This window comes from Apus apus, chromosome 1 (assembly GCF_020740795.1).
Source record: "Apus apus isolate bApuApu2 chromosome 1, bApuApu2.pri.cur, whole genome shotgun sequence".
Lineage (NCBI taxonomy): Eukaryota > Metazoa > Chordata > Aves > Apodiformes > Apodidae > Apus > Apus apus.
In genome coordinates this window covers 453,043-475,522 of record NC_067282.1, presented here as the reverse complement: position 1 = coordinate 475,522, position 22,480 = coordinate 453,043, and the positions used below count along the sequence as shown (strand labels likewise).

Below are 22,480 nucleotides of genomic sequence, written 5' to 3'. Positions count from 1 at the left end.
GCCCGTGGCCTTTCCCCTTCTCCCTTCCCTTTGTAAGCAAAATAAAGAAACTGAATTTTCAGAAATCCCCCTTGGCTTTCACATTCTGGCTGGTAACCAGGCAGTCCCAGCCAGGGCAGGCTGTGCAAGTTGTGGTGATCCAGACCAGCCTGCTGCTGCAAGGCTCTGCTCTGCTGCCCACCTGGGGGTTCACCTGGGCAGAAACCTGACGTCCCCTTTTGTCCCAAGCCCCATTTTCTGGAGGAACCTTTTGCAGGGTGCCTGGGTTAGCTGGGGTGGGGGGGGGATTAGCTCTGGACTTCAGAGTAAACCAAGGCACCAGTGCTGGACTGGACCCAGCCAAAGGGAGCAGGGGGGTAGGAGCAGGGTGAAGCCCCCCCAGGAATGTACAGCCCAGAGAGGCTGTAGAAGGTGGCTGCTGTTATGGACTCTTCACATCCCGACGTGTACAAGACCCCAGTATGATCCCAAGACATTCAGGTGGCTGATTCCAGGACATGGAGCTGTTGGAGAGAGGCCAGAGGAGACCCCGGAGATGCTGGGAGGGCTGGAGCAGCTCTGCTCTGGAGCCAGGCTGGGAGAGTTGGGGTGTTGAGCCTGGAGAAGAGAAGGCTCCAGGGAGAGCTGAGAGCACCTTCCAGGGCCTGAAGGGGCTCCAGGAAAGCTGGGGAGGGGCTTGGGCCAAGGGCAGGGAGGGCTGGGAGCAGGGGGAAGGGTTTCCAGCTGGCAGAGGGAGCTGGAGCTGAGATGTGAGGGAGAAATTCTGGGCTGTGAGGGTGGGGAGAGCCTGGCCCAGGTTGCCCAGGGAAGCTGTGGCTGCCCCATCCCTGGCAGTGTTGAAGGGCAGGTTGGATGGGGCTTGGAGCAGCCTGGGCTGCTGGGAGGTGTCCCTGCCCATGGTGGCACTGGATGGGCTTTGAGGTCCCTCCAAGCCAACCCATCCCATGACTCTATGATTCACCTGCTATTTCTCCTCTCGGAGTCCCCATCCTACAGGATTTAAGGAGTTTCAAGCATTTCTGTGGGTATAAAATGAGCCATTCAAAGGGATCAATACAGAGCAGCAGCTCCAAATGACCTTGCCTGGATAAAACAGTTCAAACTCCTTCAGCCTCTCTTCCTCCTCCTCCCTCTGCCTTCTCCTTTCTGTGGGACCAACCTTAACCATCTTGTGAAGGAGTGGTCCTGGTCCCACAGCTGCACCTGCAAGAACCGGTCAAAGCGTGGGGCTGGGACCTGAGCTTCCTCCAGACACCCCTGTCCCTGCCTGCTTTTCTGCACAACCCAGGAGAGCAGCATTTATTAACCACATTTTAAAAAAAAAAATCTGAACAGTACTGCTGCAGCTCCTGCTCTCCCCCAGGCCTCTGTGTTGGCAGTTGTCCTGCCTGCCCCAGCTTCCTGCTTCTCCTGCTCTCTGCCACCCCCCCACAGCTGGCCCAAATGCAGAATGAAAACATAATTATCTTTTCCCTGCCCAGGCTGAGCTTTGCAGGGCTGGGAAGGGGTTCCCGTGGCAGACAAGGCTGGAAACACCAGCCCCAGACGTGACTTGGGGTCAGTTTTCAGGGCGGGTTGGCCAGGAAACCACAACTACAGGGCGAGGGGATGTGCCTGTGGGTTTCTGTTTGATCTCACTCTTGGGGTCCTGCCTCAGTGAGCATTAGCAACTTCTGAAGCCTCCAGGTCTCCTGAAGAACCGAGGGCGTGTGACCAAGTGTCTGCTCTGTAGGTGAGGAGCTCACAGCAAGCCCTGGCCACCCGCACGATACCTTTATCTGCTCTGAGCAGCCTGGGCTCCACAAGGTGTTATCAGGCTGCCCCAGGGGCCTGGGAGCCAGAAATTTAAATATATATATATATATATATATATATAAAAATAAATAATGCCTGCTAGGAGCCTGTGGCAAGGAGCTGAAGCCTGAAACACGTCAGCTGGATCATGCTCCACAACTACCACCCTACTCAACAACCTCCTGAGAGGAGGTGGGAGCAACAGGAGGTTGGTCTCCTCTCCCAAGTTACAAGTGATGGGACAAGAGGAAAAGGCCTCAAGCTGTGCCAGGGAAGTTTTACCTTGGATATGATGGGAATCTTCTTCCCTGAAAGGGCTGTCAGGTCCTGGCCCAGGCTGCCCAGGGAGGTGGTGGAATCACTGTCCCTGGAGGTGTTTCCAAGCCCTGGAGATGTGGTGCTGAGGGACATGGGTTAGCACAGGACTGGGTAGAGTTGGGCTGGTGGTTGGCCCTGATGATCTTAAAGGTCTTTTGCAACCAAAACTGTTCTATGAATCTATTCTGTATGGATGGGCTTGTGTCACTGCTCAGTGTGGCTCCAATGAGATGGATGGACCAGTATGGATCTGTAACTGGAATGGGCCAGAGGCCTGGGTGAAACCTCCTGGACTGCCCAAAGTCCATGGTCTTGTCAGGATGCCCAGCACCTGAGATGTGGTGGCTTTGCCTCCCTGAGCAGAAAACCTCCACCCAAGGGCAGAAAGCCAGGAGAAGAGCCACGTAGCTCAAGGGGAACGTGACACCCAGAGCCAAACCAAAGCCTCTGGTCAGACCCTGGATGGGTGGGAATGGTCTGGGAGTAACATGGTCTGGGTACTGCTCCTCTTCTACAAGGCATTTAATGTCCCAGCCAGGGAAGGACCTGCCTTGGTGACACTGCACATGAGAGGGCAGAGGAGCCTGGCCCTGGCTCCAGCCTGTCCTGGCATGGACAGGGATCCCGTGAGTCCGGGAGCGCCAGGAGCTGATCTCGGTGTCATTCCCACCAAACATGGAGCTCCAGCACATGGTGCAGCTGTGCAGGAACTGGGCTGACAGGGGGATGTTTTCCACATTGTCACCTGCTGAAAGGTACCCACTTAGTAGCAGGGGGTTATGGGCTGAGGGGGAAGGGTTTCCAGCTGGCAGAGGGAGCTGGAGCTGAGATGTGAGGGAGAAATTCTGGGCTGTGAGGGTGGGGAGAGCCTGGCCCAGGTTGCCCAGGGAAGCTGTGGCTGCCCCATCCCTGGCAGTGTTGCAGGGCAGGTTGGATGGGGCTTGGAGCAGCCTGGGCTGCTGGGAGGTGTCCCTGCCCATGCAGGGGGTGTCAGAACAAGCTGATCCTTAAGGTCCCTTCCCACCCCAACCATTCCATGACTCGATGACTGTGCACGCCTGTGCTGAGCAGGCGGTCTCGGAGGGGAAGGAGAGGGAGATAAGGGGGAATTGTGACCTGAGCAGGCCTGTTAAGCCAGTCAGGGCTTTTTCCTTGAAGACCACACCTCACTGCAGACTGACCACTCCATGGACAGACCGACCCATCACTGCTGGGGACCCCCACCCCGTCCCCAGCCAATGGCCCCGCAGGGCAGGATGGGGAGGAGCTGCCAGCAGGGGATAAAAGCCTCCCTGGGGTCTGCAGCTCATCCACAGGGTCCGTGTCCTCCCGCAGCTCCCAGCAAAGCCTCCTGCCACCATGGTGCACTGGACAGCCGAGGAGAAGCAGCTCATCACCGGCCTCTGGGGCAAGGTCAACGTGGAGGAATGTGGCGCCGAGGCCCTGGCCAGGTAGGTCCAGCTCCTGGGAAGCTCCTCGTCCCTGGATGGAGAAGCTGTGGCAGTTGCATTTGGGAGCATTAACCTGTCTGTGTCTGCTCGTGTCTCCTCTGTCCCTTCCCCAGGCTGCTGATCGTCTACCCCTGGACCCAGAGGTTCTTTGACAACTTTGGGAACCTCTCCAGCCCCACGGCCATCACCGGCAACCCCAAGGTCCGTGCCCATGGCAAGAAGGTGCTCACCTCCTTTGGGGAAGCCATCAAGAACCTGGACAACATCAAGACAACCTTCTCCAAGCTGTCCGAGCTGCACTGCGAGAAGCTGCACGTGGACCCCATGAACTTCAGGGTGAGTTGCTCCTGGGCTTCTCTCCCTCCATCCTCTGGTGCCCGGAGGGTTTCAAACAAGCAGAGATGACAGGTTTTGTTACCAAATGGAAAGGGGATGCCTGGGATGGACACTGGGGCCAAGGGAAGGCTGGGGATCTGAGGATGCCAGGGAAATGCCACGCTCCAGGCTGTGAGGGGGCTGGGGACACGCTGAGGGAGATGGTTCTGGGGGCCCATAAGAGGGAAAAGTGGGAGAAGGATCCTGGGAGGCCAAGTGGGGCTGAGAGGGAAGAGGGGAGGGAAATCACACCATGTGGGTGCCATGGGACCTCCTGGCCCCACTGATGGGCACCACTTCATCTCCCTGTTTTCCAAGGCTGGTAGCCATGGGAGGAGAGGGAAAAGCAAGTGCTGGGTGGTTTGAGGCTGCTCACTGGTGGGAAGGGATGCAGGGTGGGAGTAGAGATGGATCTGAGCGTGGGGACAAAGTCAGCAGAGGAGGGAGGGGAATGAAGTGAAAGAGATCAGGGTGCAGGGGGGTGAGAAGTCACTGTGGGTGAAAAGCAGGAGCAGGTCAGGCTGGGAGGGATCAGGGGGGCTGGATGGAGCTGGTGGCCTCTGTTTCGCTCCCTGTTTAAGCCTGACTGTGGGGACCTGGGAGATAGATGCCCCCCTGCCCCTCTGCTCAAATGGGGCTGAATGGCAGGAAGAAAAAAAAATTAAAAAGACAGAAAATGTCTGAAAATGAAGCTTATTTCCAAGTGTGAGAAGCAGCAGAGGCAGAGCAGGTGGACACTGGTGCATGTGCTCAGCACAGGGCTGTTTTCTTCTGCATGCAGCTGGAAAAGCTTCCCTGGGTCACATCCTCCAGCCCCTGCTGCTGGGCCCTGTGCTCAGCACCGTGCTGACCTGGTTTCTTTCCCTCTCCTCTCCAGCTCCTGGGAGACATCCTGGTCATCGTGCTGGCCGCACACTTCACCAAGGACTTCAACCCTGCCTGCCAGGCTGCTTGGCAGAAGCTGGTCGGTGTGGTGGCCCATGCTCTGGCCTACAAGTACCATTAACCCCCCGGAGGAAGATGTGTCTGTAACAGTCAATAAAACCCCCACATCTTCTGGACTGCTTGGTGTGTTCCCGTGTGTCTGTGGCTGCCTGTGGGGAGGGAGGGAGATGAAAGGGGAAAATGGGCTGAGGGCTGCTGGGGCCATCACTCTCCAAAAAAGGCAGCAGGGCTGGCCAAGGGGTTGACTCCTTCCCTTGGCTTTTTGGGCTCTCTCCAAAAGGCATCAGCCTGTTCTGCTGCTGCCTGCTGGTCCTGCACCCCCGAGCACATGGGGTGGCCCATAGAATCTCAGACTGGTTTGGCTGGGAAGGGACCTCAAAGCCCACCCAGTGCCACCCCTGCATGGGCAGGGACACCTCCCAGCAGCCCAGGCTGCTCCAAGCCCCATCCAACCTGCCCTTCAACACTGCCAGGGATGGGGCAGCCACAGCTTCCCTGGGCAACCTGGGCCAGGGTCTCCCCACCCTCACAGCCCAGAATTTCTCCCTCACATCTCAGCTCCAGCTCCCTCTGCCAGCTGGAAACCCTTCCCCCTGCTCCCAGCCCTCCCTGCCCTTGTCCCAAGCCCCTCCCCAGCTTTCCTGGAGCCCCTTCAGGCCCTGGAAGGTGCTCTCAGGTCTCCCTGGAGCCTTCTCTTCTCCAGGCTCAACACCCCAACTCTCCCAGCCTGGCTCCAGAGCAGAGCTGCTCCAGCCCTCCCAGCATCTCCGGGGCCTCCTCTGGCCTCTCTCCAACAGCTCCGTGTCCTTCCTGTGCTGGGGACCCCAGAGCTGTTCCCAGCCCTGCAGGGGGGTCTCAGCAGAGCAGAGCAGAGGGGACAATCCCCTCCCTGGCCCTGCTGGTCACGCTGCTGGTGACACAGCCCAGGACACGGGTGGGTTCTGGGCTCCCATCAACTTTGAGTCCTGCTGTCTGAAGACACAAGACATTCCAGAGGAGAGAGAAGGGCCTGGCCTGGGTCCAGAGCAGCAGGGGCTGGTGCAGCTGCCACTGCTGCTGATAAGGGCTCTGGTAAAGCTTGGCTTGGGACACTGCCTGCTGCAATCAGAGTGACCAGGAACTGCTGCTGGTTTCATAGAGGCTGTCACTGCAGCTGCCTTTCACTGCCATTGGGATGGTGTAGAATTCTTCTTCATCCTATTATAGAATCATCCTGGTTGGAAAGGACCTTGAAGGTCATCAAGTGCAACCATAACCTGACTCCCCCTACCATAACCTAATCTACCGGTTCAGTGCTTCAATCCTGTCCCTAAGCACTATATCTCTGTTTCTTCTAAACACTCCCAGGGATGGTGACTCCACCACCTCCCTGGGCAGCCTGTTCCAGTGTCCAGCCACTCTCTGGGTAAAGAAATTCTTTCTAATCTCCAGTCTAAACCTCCCCTGGTGCAGCTTCAGGCCATTTCCTCTGGTCCTGTCATTATCCACTTGAGAGAAGAGGCCAATCCCACCTCCCTACATCCTCCTCTCAGGGAGTTGTAGAGAGCAATGAGGTCAATTGATCCATAAAAAGGGAATGTTCCAGTCCATGGAAGTGGGCATGGTCCAGGGTGGCATCAAGAGATGAACAACTGATGGGACCTTCCACCCACACCAAAAGGAGCAGCCAGATGCTTGAGGGCAGAGTCCTGAGCACAGTGAAATACACCCTGGGCAGACAGAAAGAGTGGCTGGTTTACCTTCTGGGAAAATCACAGATCCCTAGAATGGCTTTGGTGGGAAGGGACCTCAAAGCCCACCCAGTCCCACCCCTGCATGGGCAGGGACACCTCCCAGCAGCCCAGGCTGCTTCAAGCCCCATCCAACCTGCCCTTCAACACTGCCAGGGATGGGGCAGCCACAGCTTCCCTGGGCAACCTGGGCCAGGCTCTCCCCACCCTCACAGGATCTAATGGAATCTAGTGGAACTAAAGTCTCTTTCAAGTCCCTTCCAGCCCAACCATTCTCTGGGCAGCATGTGCTGTCCTCCCTCAGATCACCCTCCATCCTCATTGGCACATTCAAGCCTGTATCTGCTTTCAGCTCGTGTCTCTGAGGGCATCACAGGCCACTGCCCAATGGCTGTGAGCAGCCTCTGGGCTGGCCATAGCAGCAGGTTTCCCCCCATGTCTGACCAATCTTCAAACTAAGAAGCCCCTGGAAGTCTTTCACAGGGAGTTTAACCTCAGGGTTTTTCTTCCTGTCACCTGGAACTGCCCCGGGGCAACTGCAGTTGTGGGAGATGAGGTTCAAAGCACTTGGAAGGAATCACTTGCCAGGATGGGATGAACACAGAGTCATGGAATGGTTTTCAGTGGAAAAGACCTCCAAGATCCTCCAGTCCCACTGCTCCCCCAACCCTGCCAAGACCACCCCTGCCCCATGTCCCTCAGCACCATCTCCAGGGCTTGGAAACCCCTCCAGGGATGGGGACTCCCCCCTGCCCTGGGCAGCCTGGGCCAGGCCCTGACAACCCTTGCCAGGAAGGAATTGTTCCCCAGATCCAACCTCAGCCTCCCCTGGCACAACTTGAGGCCGTTCCCTCTGGTCCTGTCGCTTGTTCCTGGGGAGCAGAGCCCGACCCCCCTGGCTCCAACCTCCTCTCAGGAGCTGCAGAGCCAGCAGGTCTCCCCTCAGCCTCCTTTGCTCCAGGCTGGACACCCCCAGCTCCCCCAGCTGCTCCTCACAAGTTCTCCAGCCCCTTCTCCTTCTGCTCCAGCCCCTTCCCCAGCTCCCTTGCCCTTCTCTGGACACGCTCCAGCCCCTCCATGTCCTTCTTGTCCTGAGGGCCCAGAACTGCCCCCAGGACTCCAGGTGCCCCCTCCCCAGTGCCCAGCACAGGGGCACGATCCCTGCCCTGCTCCTGCTGCCCACCCTGTGGTGACACAGCCAGGATGCTGGTGGCTCCTTGGCCACCTGTTGTCCACAAGCTCAGGAGATGCTGCTGCCCACAGACGGGCAAGGAGGAGCTGCAGTCCCTGCCACAGTCCCTAAGTGCTTCAGGACCCTGTTTGCTAAATTATATTAGCAAGAAGAATTTCATTTTTTACAGCCTCCCCTGTGAGAAGGAAACCCCTGGATCTAGATGCCCAGTCAAGTAAAAGGGTGGAAAAAACAGCCACAGATTTTAAGGTCTGGTATCTGCAGGGAGAAATGCCAGTGGCCAGGGGTAAGGCTGGAAGAACTTATTGACAGTTTTATTTGGAGCAGGCAGATAAGAGAGAATCTGCTCCTCAGATTTGTAAAGACAGTTGCCAAGGAGAAGAGCAGAGGAAACGCTGCATCCCGAGCCCAGGGAGAGGGGATCCCTGCAGGGCTGGTTCTGAGGGCTGCACGGGCTGATGTGAACAAGCAATCTAACCCAGGCAGCAGAGATGCTGCTTTGCCAGCAGAGCCCATGTCTTCGGGGTGGGAGGTACATGAAATATCAAAATAACTCCTTTTTATTTTCTGATGTAAGCAGAGTTTGTCACTGTGGGTGCCTGATACATCAAAATAATTCCACTTCTGCCACGCAGACAAGGTTTTCTTGCAGATTTCTGCCAGCAGGCTGAAAATACGTGCACAGCTGCCTGTTGGGCTCTGCCTTCTGGGTTGATCAGGCTCAGAACTGAGCCCCAAAGCCACCCAGTCACCAGCCCCACACAGTAATGAAGCATTGAAAATCTGAAATGCCATGAATGGTTTCCTCCTCCTGGAGGGACAGCAGATAAAATGAACTTTGGGCTGGTTTTGCAGAGCACAGCCTGGTCTCGGATTCCTGCTGTCATCAGGTTGTGGCAGGGGAGGCTGAGGTTGGATCTGGGGAACAATTCCTTCCTGGCAAGGGTTGTCAGGGCCTGGCCCAGGCTGCCCAGGGCAGGGGGGGAGTCCCCATCCCTGGGGGGGTTTCCAAGCCCTGGAGATGGTGCTGAGGGACACGGGGCAGGGGTGGCCTGGGCAGGGATAGGGAACAGTGGGGCTGGGTGATCTTGGAGGTCTTTTCCAACCAAAACAATTCCATAATGAAATTATTCTAGGTGGGACTGACTGTCCTGAGTGATGTGTCTGATGTTGCCCTTGAGACCGTAAGGGCTCAAGGGTGAGGATGGGGAGAGCCTGGCCCAGGTTGCCCAGGGAAGCTGTGGCTGCCCCATCCCTGGCAGTGTTGAAGGGCAGGTTGGATGGGGCTTGGAGCAGCCTGGGCTGCTGGGAGGTGTCCCTGCCCATGCAGGGGTGGGACTGGGTGGGATTTAAGGTCCCTTCCCACCCAAAACAGTTTGAGATTCTATGCCTAGAGCTGTTCAGGATGAATCTCTGGGGCACCAATGCACTATTAAGAGTCTGGAAACATGGTCAAGGCAGAGAGCACAAGCTCTTTGAACCTCCCTGCCCATGTGCTTGGGTCGGACTGTCCTGCTCAGCCCCAGCCCAGGCTGTCCCTGCAGAGCTGGACCCCCCAGCCGGGCAGGGTCCGGCAGGTCCCCGGGCACTTGGAGGTTCAGGTACAAGCGCAGGGGCTGGAGATGCTGGTTGTCCCCTCCAAGGCAGAGGGGGCAAAGGGCCTCTTTTCCCCCTTGGACACCATCCAAAATTGCTATCTTTCCTCCAGCAGCCCAGCTCCCTCCCCAGCCCCAACCAGCAGCTACGTGAGCTGAGATTAGGACAAGCCCCTTGCTAGTGTATAAAAATCCCTGGGGCAGCATCGGGTCCCACTTTCTTGTCCTTCTTCAGGGAAGCCCCAGGGAAACCCTCCTGCTCCACCATGGTGCACTGGACAGCCGAGGAGAAGCAGCTCATCACCGGCCTCTGGGGCAAGGTCAACGTGGCCGACTGCGGCGCCGAGGCCCTGGCCAGGTAGGTCCAGCTCCTGGGAAGCTCCTCATCCCTGGATGGAGAAACCCCTCCAATGACGGGAGCATTAACGTGTCTGCTCGTGTCTCCTCTGTCCCTTCCCCAGGCTGCTGATCGTCTACCCCTGGACCCAGAGGTTCTTTGCTTCCTTTGGGAACCTCTCCAGCTCCACCGCTGTCTCCGGCAACCCCATGGTCCGTGCCCATGGCAAGAAGGTGCTCACCTCCTTCGGGGAAGCCGTGAAGAACCTGGACAGCATCAAGAAATCTTTTGCTCAGCTGAGCAAACTCCACTGTGACAAGCTGCACGTGGACCCCGAGAACTTCAGGGTGAGCTGTGCTTGGACCCATCTGGGCAGAGGTTCTTGTTCTCTGGCACGGGCTTCAGGGTCTCTGAGGAGTCTGACAGTGAGACCTGGAGAGAAACCCTGAGGCTGCTGAGGGCAGGGAGGGTGAAGGGGAAGGAGGAGTGAATATCTGGGGAGAATAGAGAGGAGTTATGGGGTGGGATCTGTGAGAGAAGGGACCAGGTGGATGGGGATGAAACACAGAGTCCAAGAGGTGCTGGTGGGAAACAATGTTGGCTTGGAGCAGCCAGAGGGCAGAGGGGAAGAAATCAAGGCAGGGTTTGGAGGGAAAAGCTGATCTTGGGTACGATGGAAGGGCTAAACCAGGAGAGAAACTAAATTTGGGCAGAGGGGGGGATGTGAGCCAGGAGGGTGGGCAGGGATCTGAGGAGGGGACAAACCCGGTCCAAGCGGAGGGAGGACACTGCGCAGGAGGCAAAGGGAGATGTTTGGGGAGGAGCACCTGGCATGTCCCAGCACCCTGGGAGTGCCAGAGGTGCAAGCTGTGCCAGCAGCCTGCTGCTCTGCACTGGGGTAAATCCCTTCCTTGCTTTGCAGTGAATTCCCCACCACCCCATGTCCAGGCGGGTGGTGGGAGGGTGGGGAGGGAGGCGGGGGCAGCACCGGGCTGATGGCTCCTCCTTCTCCCCTTTGCCAGCTCCTGGGTGACATCCTCATCATCGTCCTGGCCGCCCACTTTGGCAAGGACTTCACCCCTGCCTGCCAGGCAGCCTGGCAGAAGATGGTCCGTGTGGTGGCTCATGCTCTGGCCCACGAGTACCACTGAGCATCCCCACCACTGCTCGGAGACGTCCCCGCTCACGGGGAAACACCCTCTGGTTCTGTTGGTCTCTGGCTGCCAAATAAACACCCATCTGCTCCAGCTGTGAGGAGGTCTCAGCCTCTCTGTGGGAAGGGGTTGGGGACCACCCCAGGTGGGGCTGGGGAGGGGGCTGCTCACAACACGGGGGGGAGATGAGTCGAGGGGGTCGTGCGGGTTATCTAAGGTGGAGGATCCAGGGGGACAGTCAAGGCAAAAAACCCAAGCAAACACACCACAAAATACAAAGAGAAATCCTCTGGTGCTTCTTTGAGGCATCAGGCAATGTCCTTGGATTGAAGGTTTTACATCTTTTCAGGATAAAGTGAAACAAACCCTTGTAAGAAAATGGGCAGGGAGAGTAGGTCCTTTGTTTGTGGCCCTTCATGAAGGAAAACCACCCTTTTTGGTTCTGGTTTGGGTTGGTTTTCTCTAAATCATTTGTGTTCCAAGGTCAGTAAAGGCAGAATGTAACAGACACAACCAGGGTGGCAAAAAATATGACAAGATTGCTGGTTTCACGTGCAGGAAGGACAGAGCATTTGCCTTCACTGGTCCCTACATCTGACTTCCATTGAATCATGAAATTGTTTTGGTGGGAAGGGAGCTCAAATCCCACCCAGTGCCCCCCCCGCACGGGCAGGGACACCTCCCAGCAGCCCAGGCTGCTCCAAGCCCCATCCAACCTGCCCTTCAACACTGCCAGGGATGGGGCAGCCACAGCTTCCCTGGGCAACCTGGGCCAGGCTCTCCCCACCCTCACAGCCCAGAATTTCTCCCTCACATCTCAGCTCCATCTCAAGGAGTTCAAGGTCAAGCAATGCTGAAGGGAAACATTCTAACCCAAGGCACACCAGCTGCCTGCAAGGTGTTAACTCACAGGAGCTCCAGGAGAGCTGGGGAATAATCAACTCATAGAATTATCAAAAGCTTTGGGTTGGAAGGGACCTTAAAAGCTCATCTAGCCCCAACCTCCTTGCAGTGAGCAGGGACATCTCCAACCAAATCAAGTTGCTCAGAGCCCTGAACAACCTGACCTTGTGGTCTGAGCAGATGTGGAGCAGGAGACAGAGCCTGGCCCAGCAGGAGGCAGCTGGAGGAGCAACGGTCCTCCCGAGTGGTGGGGGAGGCATCTGGGTCTCCCGGGGCTGCACGTCTGCTCCTGCTCCCAGCACAGCAGGCTGGAGGTGATGGGGTGGGATGCAGGCACTGGGGCCAGGGATGGAGCTGTCGGACCCAGGGATGACAGCTGGTCCAACCAGCTCTGGATGACCATGGAGGAACATGTTTGCATTGTCCATGGGTTCTGATGGCTGCACTGGTTGCCCTCTGCCTCCTCACTTCATAGGGGGGCTTGGCCAAAGGACCTTGGGGCCAGACCTGGGGATGACATTGCCCCCCAGCCCTCCACGCTGAGCAGAGCTGGGTTTAGTGCAGAGCTGCTCTGGAGACCTCTGCGTCCTCCCCTATAAGGGCGTGGGAGGAATTCACCATCCAGAAACCCCAAACGTGTCCCTCAGCTGCTCTTGGTGCCCTGGGGATGCTGTGAGTCTGGAAGGAGGACAGGAGGCTGTGGGAGCCCTGGTCCTCTGTGTGGCATGGAGAGTGTTCAGGGGCTTTGGTTTTGCTAGTGGAAAAAGAGAAGGCTCCAGGGAGACCTGAGAGCACCTTCCAGGGCCTGCAGGGGCTCCAGGAAAGCTGGGGAGGGGCTTGGGACAAGGGCAGGGAGGGATGAGAGCAGGGGAAAGGGTTTCCAGCTGGCAGAGGGAGCTGGAGCTGAGATGTGAGGGAGAAATTCTGGGCTGTGAGGGTGGGGAGAGCCTGGCCCAGGTTGCCCAGGGAAGCTGTGGCTGCCCCATCCCTGGCAGTGTTGAAGGGCAGGTTGGATGGGGCTTGGAGCAGCCTGGGCTGCTGGGAGGTGTCCCTGCCCATGGCAGGGGTGGGACTGGATGATCCTGAAATGATCCACTGAAGGAATGGTCAGTCCCTGGCCCAGGCTGCCCAAGGAGGTGGTTGAGCCACCATCCCTGGAGGTGCTCAAAAGCCGTGTGGATTTGGTACTTCAGGACATGCTCTGCTGGCTGGTGTTGTGGGTTGGTGTGTTGTTTGTTTGTTTGCTGTGGGGTATGGTTTGTTTGTTTTTTTGTGGGTTTTTTGCTTGGGTTTTTTTGTGGGTTTTTGTGTGTGTTGATGGTTGGACTCAGTGACCTTAGAGGTCCAACCATGACCTTAAGGTCCCTCCAGCCCAAACCAGTCTGGAGTTCTTTGACCTTTGCTACCAGGCTCTTTGAGACAGGAGCTCTCTCCAGCTGCCACTGCCCCGTGGGTTCTTACTGTTACCCTCAAGTTGGCAAACTGTTGAACAGCTGACAGGAGAGAACAAGGAGAACCCAAAGCCTGGAAGGTCCTGTGAGAAGAGGACAAAGAGAAACCGCTCACACGCCGCTGGGTGATTCAGAGGGACGACACAACAGCCCCAGGTCCAAGTCTTCTACTACGAAGCCCACCATGGTTTGCATCATCTGAGGGGCACCAAGCCTTGGTTCACACCATCCAGGGGCACCAAGCCTTGCACACACCTTCCTCTGAGGGTTTCTGGACCGTGCTTGGACGTTGGGTGGAGATAAATGCCACCCTCCAGCAGGAGCTGGAAATCAAAGGCAGGCGGAGGGCGGCTCGCCAGCCCGTCCTGCTGGTGGATCTGGGCATCTTGCCCTGGAGCCCCACCCTGCCGCTGTGTCCCCTCCCTTGGGGTGCCAGGGCCCCCCCTGGGGACCCAGCCAATGGGGGGGTGCCCGGGGAAGAGGAGGGGCCCAGCGCAGGGTATAAAAGAGGGGCCGGGCAGAGCCGCTCGCCAGCGTGCGACCCCGGAGCGAGAGCCCGCAGACCTTCGCAGCCGCCGGCAGCCACACGCAGCCCATCACCCTCCACCATGGTGCACTGGACAGCTGAGGAGAAGCAGCTCATCACCGGCCTCTGGGGCAAGGTCAACGTGGCCGACTGCGGCGCCGAGGCCCTGGCCAGGTAGGTCCAGCTCCTGGGAAGCTCCTCATCCCTGGATGGAGAAACCCCTCCAATGACGGGAGCATTAACGTGTCTGCTCGTGTCCCTCTGTCCCTTCCCCAGGCTGCTGATCGTCTACCCCTGGACCCAGAGGTTCTTTGCTTCCTTTGGGAACCTCTCCAGTGCCACCGCTATCTCTGGCAACCCCATGGTCCGTGCCCATGGCAAGAAGGTGCTCACCTCCTTCGGGGAAGCCGTGAAGAACCTGGACAGCATCAAGTCAACCTTCGCCCAGCTGTCCGAGCTGCACTGCGACAAGCTGCACGTGGACCCCGAGAACTTCAGGGTGAGCTGTGCTCCTGACCCAAGGAACCCATCCTCCCCACCACGTCTCCCTGGGCAGTTTTCCTCCTAACCCCCAGCCCCAGCACCTGAGGGATTCACCCCGGACCTGCTGGTGCACGAGGGACTGGTGGTTGGGGTGAGAGGGAGATGCAGAAGGACAGAGAGGGCAAGGGACCCACCTGCAGCTCAGGGAGAATGCAGGGAAGGGGCAGAGAGGTGATGGCCATGGAGAGACCCCCTGGAGGGATGTGGGGAGGGGGAGAGGAGGCTGTTTTTGATGTGGAAAAAGGAGAGGGAGAGGAAAGGGAAAGTGGTTGCTGAGCAAGAAGAGGTTTGAGCCAAGGGGAAAGCGAAGGAGCGAGAGCAAAGCTTGGCATGGGGGAGAGGAGTGAGAGGCAAGGGGTGGTGGCTTCATGGCAAAAACAGGAGAGGAACAAGATCCAGAGGGAAAGAGAGATTTAGGTCCCACCACTCTGCAGCTGAGAGCTCCTGAGTGGGGAAGTCACCTCCACATTTGTCACCAGGGCTGGCCGAGATCTCCCCCATCATCATCATCGTTCATTTCTGGTGCCCAGGGATGGCCCCGCTGGGTCTGCTGCTCTGGAGGAACTCCCAAAGGGAGCCAGAAGGGAGAAAGACCAAACATATAATCAAAATTCACAGGATCTTCAGTTCCTCTGCCCATGGCAGAAGCAGAACCTGAATCTTAGTAAGAGCAGAGAACAAGTTTGAGGTCCATCTTACTAAGGACCCGGGGGAGGTTTTTAAGCTCCCCAAAGGTTTCCCTGGGTCTGGTGGGAGTGTGTTTGTGGGACTCTGCGGGCTCTGGGTGCTGCTCACCCCAGGGTGCTCTTGTGTGTCCCCCCAGCTCCTGGGTGACATCCTGATCATCGTCCTGGCCTCCCACTTCGCCAAGGATTTCACTCCTGAAGCCCAGGCTGCCTGGCAGAAGCTGGTCCGTGCCGTGGCCCACGCCCTGGCCCGCAAGTACCACTAAATGCAGCAGGAAAGCCCCGGCAGCGTGTCGTGCCCCGTCGTGACATGCCCTGTCGTGACATGCCCTGTGGCGACACGCTGACCCGCAGCCGACAGCTTCTAACAGCCAAATAAAGCTCATCCTGTGAAGCCTCCACCGTGTCCGTGTGTCCCTGCCGGGCTGGAGGGGCTGGGGGGCACCTGGGGTGGCAGCTTGTGCAAGAGCGTCTCTTGCTCACGTAAAATCCCCCCCCAAAAAAACCTCCCTTTGGTTCCGCGGGGGCTTCTTTTTCAGGGGATTGTGTGGGATTTGCCCCTGGAAAGCACACTCGGAGAGGACAGGGTGGACACAACTTGCTGGTGCCACCTCGGTGGGCACGGGGAGGTTCTCACTCGGGGTCACCGAGTCCACCCACCATCCCTGCTCTACACAGGTCTCCCCTAAACCTTTTCCTGCACGTCGAGGGGAACTCGGGGGGTGTCGTGTTTGGGTTTAATTTGATTGAGGGATAAACAAATTGAAGACTTTCACCTACTGGGGCTGGTTCCTGGCAAGAAGCCTGCGAGAAACGAGCTGACTCATCCTGGCCAAGCAGACAGCTGGGCGGGGGGGGAGGTTTTAGATAAACATTTTGCTATCAAGACCTGCCCAGACTTTGTTTATGAGCTTCGTTTTCACCCTGCGCCGCCCATCCTGCAATTGGGGGGTGGGGGTGGGGGGGCCTGTCCTGCTAATGGTGCTGGGTATTAATTGTCAGTGACAATTAACGCCCTGTGCACACGGGGTGGGGGGCTTGGGGGGTTCCAGTGTCTGCAGGGCAGAGGTTGGTCCCAGGATGGGAAGCGCTGTCAGAACGGGGCAGGGGGCAGGAAAAGCAACAGTTAAATGAAAAAATGCTCTTAGTTTTTAAAGGAGGGGGGGAAGAAAAAAAAACAAGAACAAAAGAGAGCACAGGTCCATGTCCCAGGATTTCTACCTTCCCCTGCCTCCTCCACACCCTGTGGGCATCCCAGCCTGACCCACTGCAGGGTGTGAAAAGCCCTCTGTGACCCACAAAATGCCCCTTCCCCCACAAATTTACTGGCAGGAAAGGGGGGTTTGTTTCTGGTTTCTAGACAGACACGGAGAAGGTGAGAAGATGCTCTGCAGGCAGGTCCCAAAGTGCTCTGCTCATGCAGGGAGTCTGGGCAGGCACAGAGAGGTGGCTTGGTCAGGTGTCCAGGGTCACAAAAACCTGAGATTCTTACATGGTTTTTCAGGGGTTTAATAACAGAAACTCATAAACTTTCACATGAATGTGATTTTTCAAAGAATTTGTGCAGAGACATCTGAAGCATTTGAACAAGAAGGTCTCCTCCTGCAAGCAAGGTGGGAGTGAGCTGAGCAGATGTTCCCCTTCATGGGAGCAGGGACAAGGGTTTCCATCCCGTGCACGTGGCAGCCCCATCCAACCTGCCCTTCAACACTGCCAGGGATGGGGCAGCCACAGCTTCCCTGGGCAACCTGGGCCAGGCTCTCCCCACCCTCACAGCCCAGAATTTCTCCCTCACATCTCAGCTCCAGCTCCCTCTGCCAGCTGGAAACCCTTCCCCCTGCTCCCAGCCCTCCCTGCCCTTGTCCCAAGCCCCTCCCCAGCTTTCCTGGAGCCCCTTCAGGCCCTGGAAGGTGCTCTCAGGTCTCCCTGGAGCCTTCTCTTCTCCAGGCTCAACACCCCAACTCTCCCAGCCTGGCTCCAGAGCAGAGCTGCTCCAGCCCTCCCAGCATCTCCGGGGCCTCCTCTGGCCTCTCTCCAACAGCTCCGTGTCCTTCCTGTGCTGGGGACCCCAGAGCTGTTCCCAGCCCTGCAGGGGGGTCTCAGCAGAGCAGAGCAGAGGGGACAATCCCCTCCCTGGCCCTGCTGGTCACGCTGCTGGTGACACAGCCCAGGACACAGGTGGGTTCTGGTCTGCCAGGACATGGTGCTGGCTCATGGTGAACTTCTCATCACCCAACACTCCCAAAGTCAAAGGATGAGGAGAAGTTCAAGCTCTGCAAGGGGTACAAGCACTGCAGGGGATTGGCAACAACATCTCAGTTAAACAACCTGAATTAGGAGGTTAGTCATTAATGAGCGAGCCAGCTGCCCACAGCTCCTGGTGGTGCAAGGAGGCTGGAGACCTGCAGTGCAGGTACCTGCAGGGTTTGCTGGTGACAAACTCCTCTGGGTTGCTGTGCCATGGGCTGCATTTTACAGGGCTTTGATCATTTCACTGAGGGGGGTTAAGCAGAGCAGAGAACCTTCCCTGGCAGTGTTGAAGGACAGGTTGGACGGGGCTTGGAGCAGCCTGGGCTGCTGGGAGGTGTCCCTGCCCGTGGCAGAGTGCTGGATCTAGGATGATCTTTTAGGTCCCTTCCAACCCAAACCAGTCTGGGATTCTATGAGTCCGTCTTTTGGGGGAGCCAAGTCTCTGAGCCCCCTGGACGTGTTGAACCATGATGGCCAGTTGCTCCGGGACCTGGTGCAGCCCTTCCCCTGCCAAGGGGCCCACGTCAGGCTGGCCAAGTGGAGAGCAGCCTGCATGGAGGGGAAGGGACAAAGCTCTTGAGCTCAGGATAACCAGAGGCCCCTGCTCAGCCTGCCACACCCTGACCCCCCTCCTGCTCCCCCGGTGCTGGGGACCCCCACCCCGTCCCCAGCCAATGGCCCCGCGGGGCAGGACGGGGAGGAGCTGCCAGCAGGGGATAAAAGCCTCCCTGGGGTCTGCAGCTCATCCACAGGCTCCGTGTCCTCCCGCAGCTCCCAGCAAAGCCTCCTGCCACCATGGTGCACTGGACAGCCGAGGAGAAGCAGCTCATCACCGGCCTCTGGGGCAAGGTCAACGTGGAGGAATGTGGCGCCGAGGCCCTGGCCAGGTAGGTCCAGCTCCTGGGAAGCTCCTCGTCCCTGGATGGAGAAGCTGTGGCAGTTGCATTTGGGAGCATTAACCTGTCTGTGTCTGCTTGTGTCTCCTCTGTCCCTTCCCCAGGCTGCTGATCGTCTACCCCTGGACCCAGAGGTTCTTTGACAACTTTGGGAACCTCTCCAGCCCCACGGCCATCACCGGCAACCCCAAGGTCCGTGCCCATGGCAAGAAGGTGCTCACCTCCTTTGGGGAAGCCATCAAGAACCTGGACAGCATCAAGACAACCTTCTCCAAGCTGTCCGAGCTGCACTGCGAGAAGCTGCACGTGGACCCTGAGAACTTCAGGGTGAGTTGGGTTTTCAGTCCCAGCCCCAGTCCCTGGGTCGTGTGGGGAAATTCAGATTTTGCTTTGACACTGGGGGTGTCACCTCCCCTGTCTTGGCGTTCTTCCTTTGGCTGGGGGAGGCAGGGTCCCTGCGTGGCACCCCAGTGAGATGACAGCTTCTGCAGGGCTGCTTGAAAGGGTGTGGGTGACTTTCTCTCATAAAAAGTCCCATTTTTCGTAACCAGCACAGAAACGGGGAGGAGAAGGTATGGAGAGACAGTCATCCAAGGCAGATCTGGCTGGGGACAAAGGAAGCAAACTGTGGGTCTTTTCCAACCTGAGATGTTCTGTGGTTCTCTGAAGCCCAGGGGGAGGTGCACTGTGGGCTGGAGGTGGAGGCAGGAGAAGCTGGGCAGAGCATTTGAGGAAGGTTCCGCAGCAGCAGAAGCAGCCATCCTGCTCCAAAGCCACGGGGCAGGTTTCTGCCTTGCCCAGCACGGGCTGGCTGGGACACTCCCTCCTCCTCACCACTTTTAAATAAAAAAGGGTCGTTTTCTTCATCTACATCTAAAGAGGAAGAAACAAACAGAAACCAACACAAAAAAACAACAGGATTTTGCAGGGTGGGTCTCAGGCCAAATTGCTCTCCCCAGAAGAGTGGGAGAACAGTTTCAAGGTTCTTGGGGAGGAAGATGAGGAGAAATTCTGGGCTGTGAGGGTGGGGAGAGCCTGGCCCAGGTTGCCCAGGGAAGCTGTGGCTGCCCCATCCCTGGCAGTGTTGAAGGGCAGGTTGGATGGGGCTTGGAGCAGCCTGGGCTGCTGGGAGGTGTCCCTGCCCATGAGCTTTAAGATCCTTCCAACCCAAACCAGTCTGGGATTCTGGGATTCTATGCTTGAGTCCTTTCAGGAAGGGAATTCAGCCTCTGGCTGGGAGAAGTCAGGAGAAAGGAAAGGCAGGGGGTGGGTTGCATGGAGATGGGGAGAGAGGGGAAGGAGAGGGACCAGGGGCTGGAATTCTGCAGCAGGAGAGGCAGGAGATGGAGCTTGCAGAAAGGAGGAAGCTGTTGAGAGCTAAAGCTGTGGCAGGACAGGTGGGGTTGGAGTTGTGTGCAGCAGGAGCTCAGAGCCTCCCTGGAGAGGCTGTGGGTCCCACAGCTCAGCCCCAACTCAGGGTCCTGCTCCAGAACCTGCTGCAGCACGAGGGGAAGAGCAGCACTAACCTCTCCCTTTTCCTCTTGCTCCTCCAGCTCCTCGGGGACATCCTGGTCATCGTCCTGGCTTCCCACTTTGCCAGGGAATTCACCCCCACTTGCCAGTTTGCCTGGCAAAAGCTGGTCAATGTGGTTGCCCACGCTCTGGCCCGCAAGTACCACTGAGCACCCCGGGGCTGCCCAGGGAAGGGTCCCAGCTCCACCACGAGCACCTCGGAGCACCAGGAGATGATGCCCTTGGTGTGATAACCCCCAAATAAATGCCTCCCTGCACCACCTCTGCAAAGTGTCCCCGTGTCTGTGCTGGGGAAAGAGGGGAACCAGGGGGGCTTCTGCTGTGCCATCCACCAGTGGGTGGTTTTCTCGTTCCTAAATGTCTTTAAAGTGGAAGAGGGGAGATTCAAGGTAGATACTGGGGAGAAATTCTTCACTATGAAGGAGCTGAGACCCTGGGACAGGTTGCCCAGGGTGGCTGCCCCATCCCTGGCAGTGTTGAAGGGCAGGTTGGATGGAGCTTGGAGCAGCCTGGGCTGCTGGGAGGTGTCCCTGCCCATGCAGGGATGGGACTGGATGATCTTTAACCCAAACCAGTCTGGGATTCTGGGATTTGATGCTAAAGGCTGTTTCAGACAGTTTCCTTAACTCTGCAGTGCTCTCCCATGGGGGCTCCCTGCCAGTGCATGGAGGGGTTGGGATGGGGAGGATGTTTGTGAAGAAATAACCCATGGAAAGGGCCCTGACACCCAGGGTGGTTCCAGAGAGGGTGACAGGAACAATGAGGGGTTGCAGAGGGATCCACACCTGCCCTCCCAGCTCCACACTGATGTGAACCAAGCCAGAGGGGCACAGACACCCAGCCCAGCACCCCTGCACCCAGGGAGCTGGGACCTGCCCTGCTGCAGGGCTGGGGATGCACCCTGGCCTTCCAGACAACCTGGCACAGGAGGAAAGCTTGGACTCTTGTGAGGTTCAGGGGAATGTCCACTTCTAACTCCATCAGCTGGCCTAAGAGGAGGTACTGCTTCCACAGGGGGGGACTGATCATGCTGGTGCAAGTGGCAGAGCCTCATCCCCAGACACCCTCAGTTTTTTGCATAGAAACATGGAATCCCAGGCTGGTTTGGGTTGGATGGGACCTCAAATCCCACCCAGTGCCCCCCCTGCATGGGCAGGGCCACCTCCCAGCAGCCCAGGCTGCTCCAAGCCCCATCCAACCTGGGATGTTTCAAGCTTCCAGGGATGGGGCAGCCACAACTGCAACTCCACCACAGCACAGACTAATAATTGGACAGATTTCACCGTAGGAGGTTTGTTTCTAGTGAAAATCAGCAGGAAAAGGCATTAGGAAGTGGTGTTTATAAATTATATCAATCAGAAAACAGCTGTGGTCTGTGGCTGGGACATCTGCTTGTTCCTCAGCCACTGGGGGACATCCCCTCTCCTCCTGGAGCCTGCAGACCCACCAGGACAGGGCAGCCCCCAGGTTTGCAGGTAGTGGGATGGAAGGAGAGTTCTTTGTTGTCCCAGAATAGACACAGCCTGGAGTTTTCACAGGTGTTAAGGAAACGAAGGGGTCGGATCCCTGTGCTGGGCGAATTGGTGGGGCCTGTGCAATGAGGGGTGGTGCATTTTCTGCTTAGGAGAGGAACATTTGTGTTTTCTCCACTGTGAAACCCTCGTGGTTGCTGCCCTGGCACGTTGCCTGGAGATGCAACCTGCAAAACGGCTGCTGAAAAATACAATTAATTCATCAAACCCCAGAGCATTTTTAAAGAATTCTAATTGGACCTGTAATGTCAGCCTAAGGAGCAGGCTGACCAGAGGACCAGCAGGTGTAATTATTTTTATCTGCCCTGATCCCTGCACTTATCAAAATAACAGGAGCAGAAAAACAAACCAAAACCAAAGGGAAAAAAAAAAAAAAAAAAGAGCCCAGTCCACTAGGTAGCATAAGGCCAAAATAGTCTTTGGCTGACTCTGTGCTGCCCCTGCTGGGGCTGGGTTTGGTGTAAGGCACGATTTTATGGCTGGGGAGGGAGTTCTGTGCAGGAGCATCAGCACAACAGAAGCATTTCAGAAGACAGGACTCGGAGCTGAGGGGCCTGGGATGTAACCACAGAATCCAGCAGTTCCCTCTGATATCCTGACCTCCTGGCTGTGCTTTCCCAGAGTGCTGGAGACCGAGGCTGAACCTGACGTGCTCCTCCTGGGTCTGCAAAGGAAGTTTCAATGCCTGTGAGAAGCAAATCGACAGGTTGGTTATTGAACCCTCACAGGCAGCTGTTCCTGCTCGGTTTTTACACCACGCTTCACATTATGGGGAGGTTTGGACAGAAAGATCTCCCTGCCTGTGAGACAAGGGGGGTCGTTTTCAGGTTGGCCAGCCCATGGGGGGGACCACAAACTAACCCAGGGCGGGGAGAGTGGAGGGATGGGGCCAGTTCTGCTGCTTTCCATGAGCCACGCTGTGCAAGGAATGGCTGGGAGCAGAGGGTTTGTTCCTGTGTCACCAGCAAGAGCTGATGTCGTGGCATCTGCAGCTCTGCTGCAGCACCAAGGGGGAAAAACAAACCAGAGAAATAGCATTTCGATATTAAGACAATTTTTTTTAAGGCATCCCTTTGGGAAACCTTGGAGAAATGAAGCTTTGAAAGCCCAGAGTGACTGGTCATAGCTGCCCTGCCTCACCTTTCCCCTTCTCTGCCCCCTTCACTCCCCCCACTCTGCTTTGTGCCCTCCCAGCCCAAATTCACTTCAATAAGAGAACAGTACATGACACAGTCTGACGTTCCACCCCAAACCAGAAGTGGCAGGGAT

General features: G+C 57.2%; 3 protein-coding genes across 5 annotated transcripts; all 3 read left to right on the top strand.

The window, feature by feature from the left end:
* The first annotated feature begins 1,912 nt into the window (after positions 1–1,912).
* LOC127380191 (hemoglobin subunit rho) lies at positions 1,913–4,994 on the top strand. Its single transcript, XM_051608806.1, has 4 exons — positions 1,913–2,002; positions 3,448–3,563; positions 3,677–3,899; positions 4,816–4,994. Exons 1-4 carry the CDS (start codon positions 1,943–1,945, stop codon positions 4,942–4,944), a joined length of 528 nt encoding a protein of 175 aa, XP_051464766.1. The 5' UTR covers positions 1,913–1,942; the 3' UTR covers positions 4,945–4,994.
* A 553-nt stretch (positions 4,995–5,547) lies between these two features.
* Positions 5,548–19,929, top strand: LOC127380200 (hemoglobin subunit epsilon). Its single transcript, XM_051608828.1, has 5 exons — positions 5,548–5,817; positions 17,179–17,340; positions 18,022–18,137; positions 18,251–18,473; positions 19,700–19,929. Exons 3-5 carry the CDS (start codon positions 18,046–18,048, stop codon positions 19,826–19,828), a joined length of 444 nt encoding a protein of 147 aa, XP_051464788.1. The 5' UTR covers positions 5,548–5,817; positions 17,179–17,340; positions 18,022–18,045; the 3' UTR covers positions 19,829–19,929.
* Positions 9,641–15,399, top strand: LOC127380193 (hemoglobin subunit beta). Of its 3 annotated transcripts, none has more exons than XM_051608810.1 (3): positions 9,641–9,758; positions 9,862–10,084; positions 15,138–15,399. In XM_051608810.1, the coding sequence occupies exons 1-3, from the start codon at positions 9,667–9,669 to the stop codon at positions 15,264–15,266; spliced, it is 444 nt and encodes a 147-aa protein (XP_051464770.1). In that variant the 5' UTR covers positions 9,641–9,666; the 3' UTR covers positions 15,267–15,399. The 3 variants fall into 3 exon arrangements, with proteins under 3 accessions (XP_051464770.1, XP_051464769.1, XP_051464768.1); XM_051608809.1 differs by lacking the exon at positions 9,862–10,084 and adding an exon at positions 14,048–14,270 and having other exon boundaries at positions 9,642–9,758; XM_051608808.1 differs by lacking the exons at positions 9,641–9,758; positions 9,862–10,084 and adding exons at positions 13,757–13,945; positions 14,048–14,270.
* Positions 19,930–22,480: the final 2,551 nt, after the last annotated feature.

Excerpts from the sequence above, each read along its gene's own strand:
- LOC127380191 (XM_051608806.1), top strand. The coding sequence starts at position 1,943 with ATGCTCCACAACTACCACCCTACTCAACAACCTCCTGAGAGGAGGTGG. Across the intron at positions 2,003-3,447 it reads GGAGGTGGGAGCAACAGGAG|CTCCCAGCAAAGCCTCCTGC; the intron begins GTTGGTCTCCTC and ends GTCCTCCCGCAG. Across the intron at positions 3,564-3,676 it reads GGCGCCGAGGCCCTGGCCAG|GCTGCTGATCGTCTACCCCT; the intron begins GTAGGTCCAGCT and ends TCCCTTCCCCAG.
- LOC127380193 (XM_051608810.1), top strand. The coding sequence starts at position 9,667 with ATGGTGCACTGGACAGCCGAGGAGAAGCAGCTCATCACCGGCCTCTGG. Across the intron at positions 9,759-9,861 it reads GGCGCCGAGGCCCTGGCCAG|GCTGCTGATCGTCTACCCCT; the intron begins GTAGGTCCAGCT and ends TCCCTTCCCCAG. Across the intron at positions 10,085-15,137 it reads TGGACCCCGAGAACTTCAGG|CTCCTGGGTGACATCCTGAT; the intron begins GTGAGCTGTGCT and ends GTGTCCCCCCAG.
- LOC127380200 (XM_051608828.1), top strand. The coding sequence starts at position 18,046 with ATGGTGCACTGGACAGCCGAGGAGAAGCAGCTCATCACCGGCCTCTGG. Across the intron at positions 18,138-18,250 it reads GGCGCCGAGGCCCTGGCCAG|GCTGCTGATCGTCTACCCCT; the intron begins GTAGGTCCAGCT and ends TCCCTTCCCCAG. Across the intron at positions 18,474-19,699 it reads TGGACCCTGAGAACTTCAGG|CTCCTCGGGGACATCCTGGT; the intron begins GTGAGTTGGGTT and ends TTGCTCCTCCAG.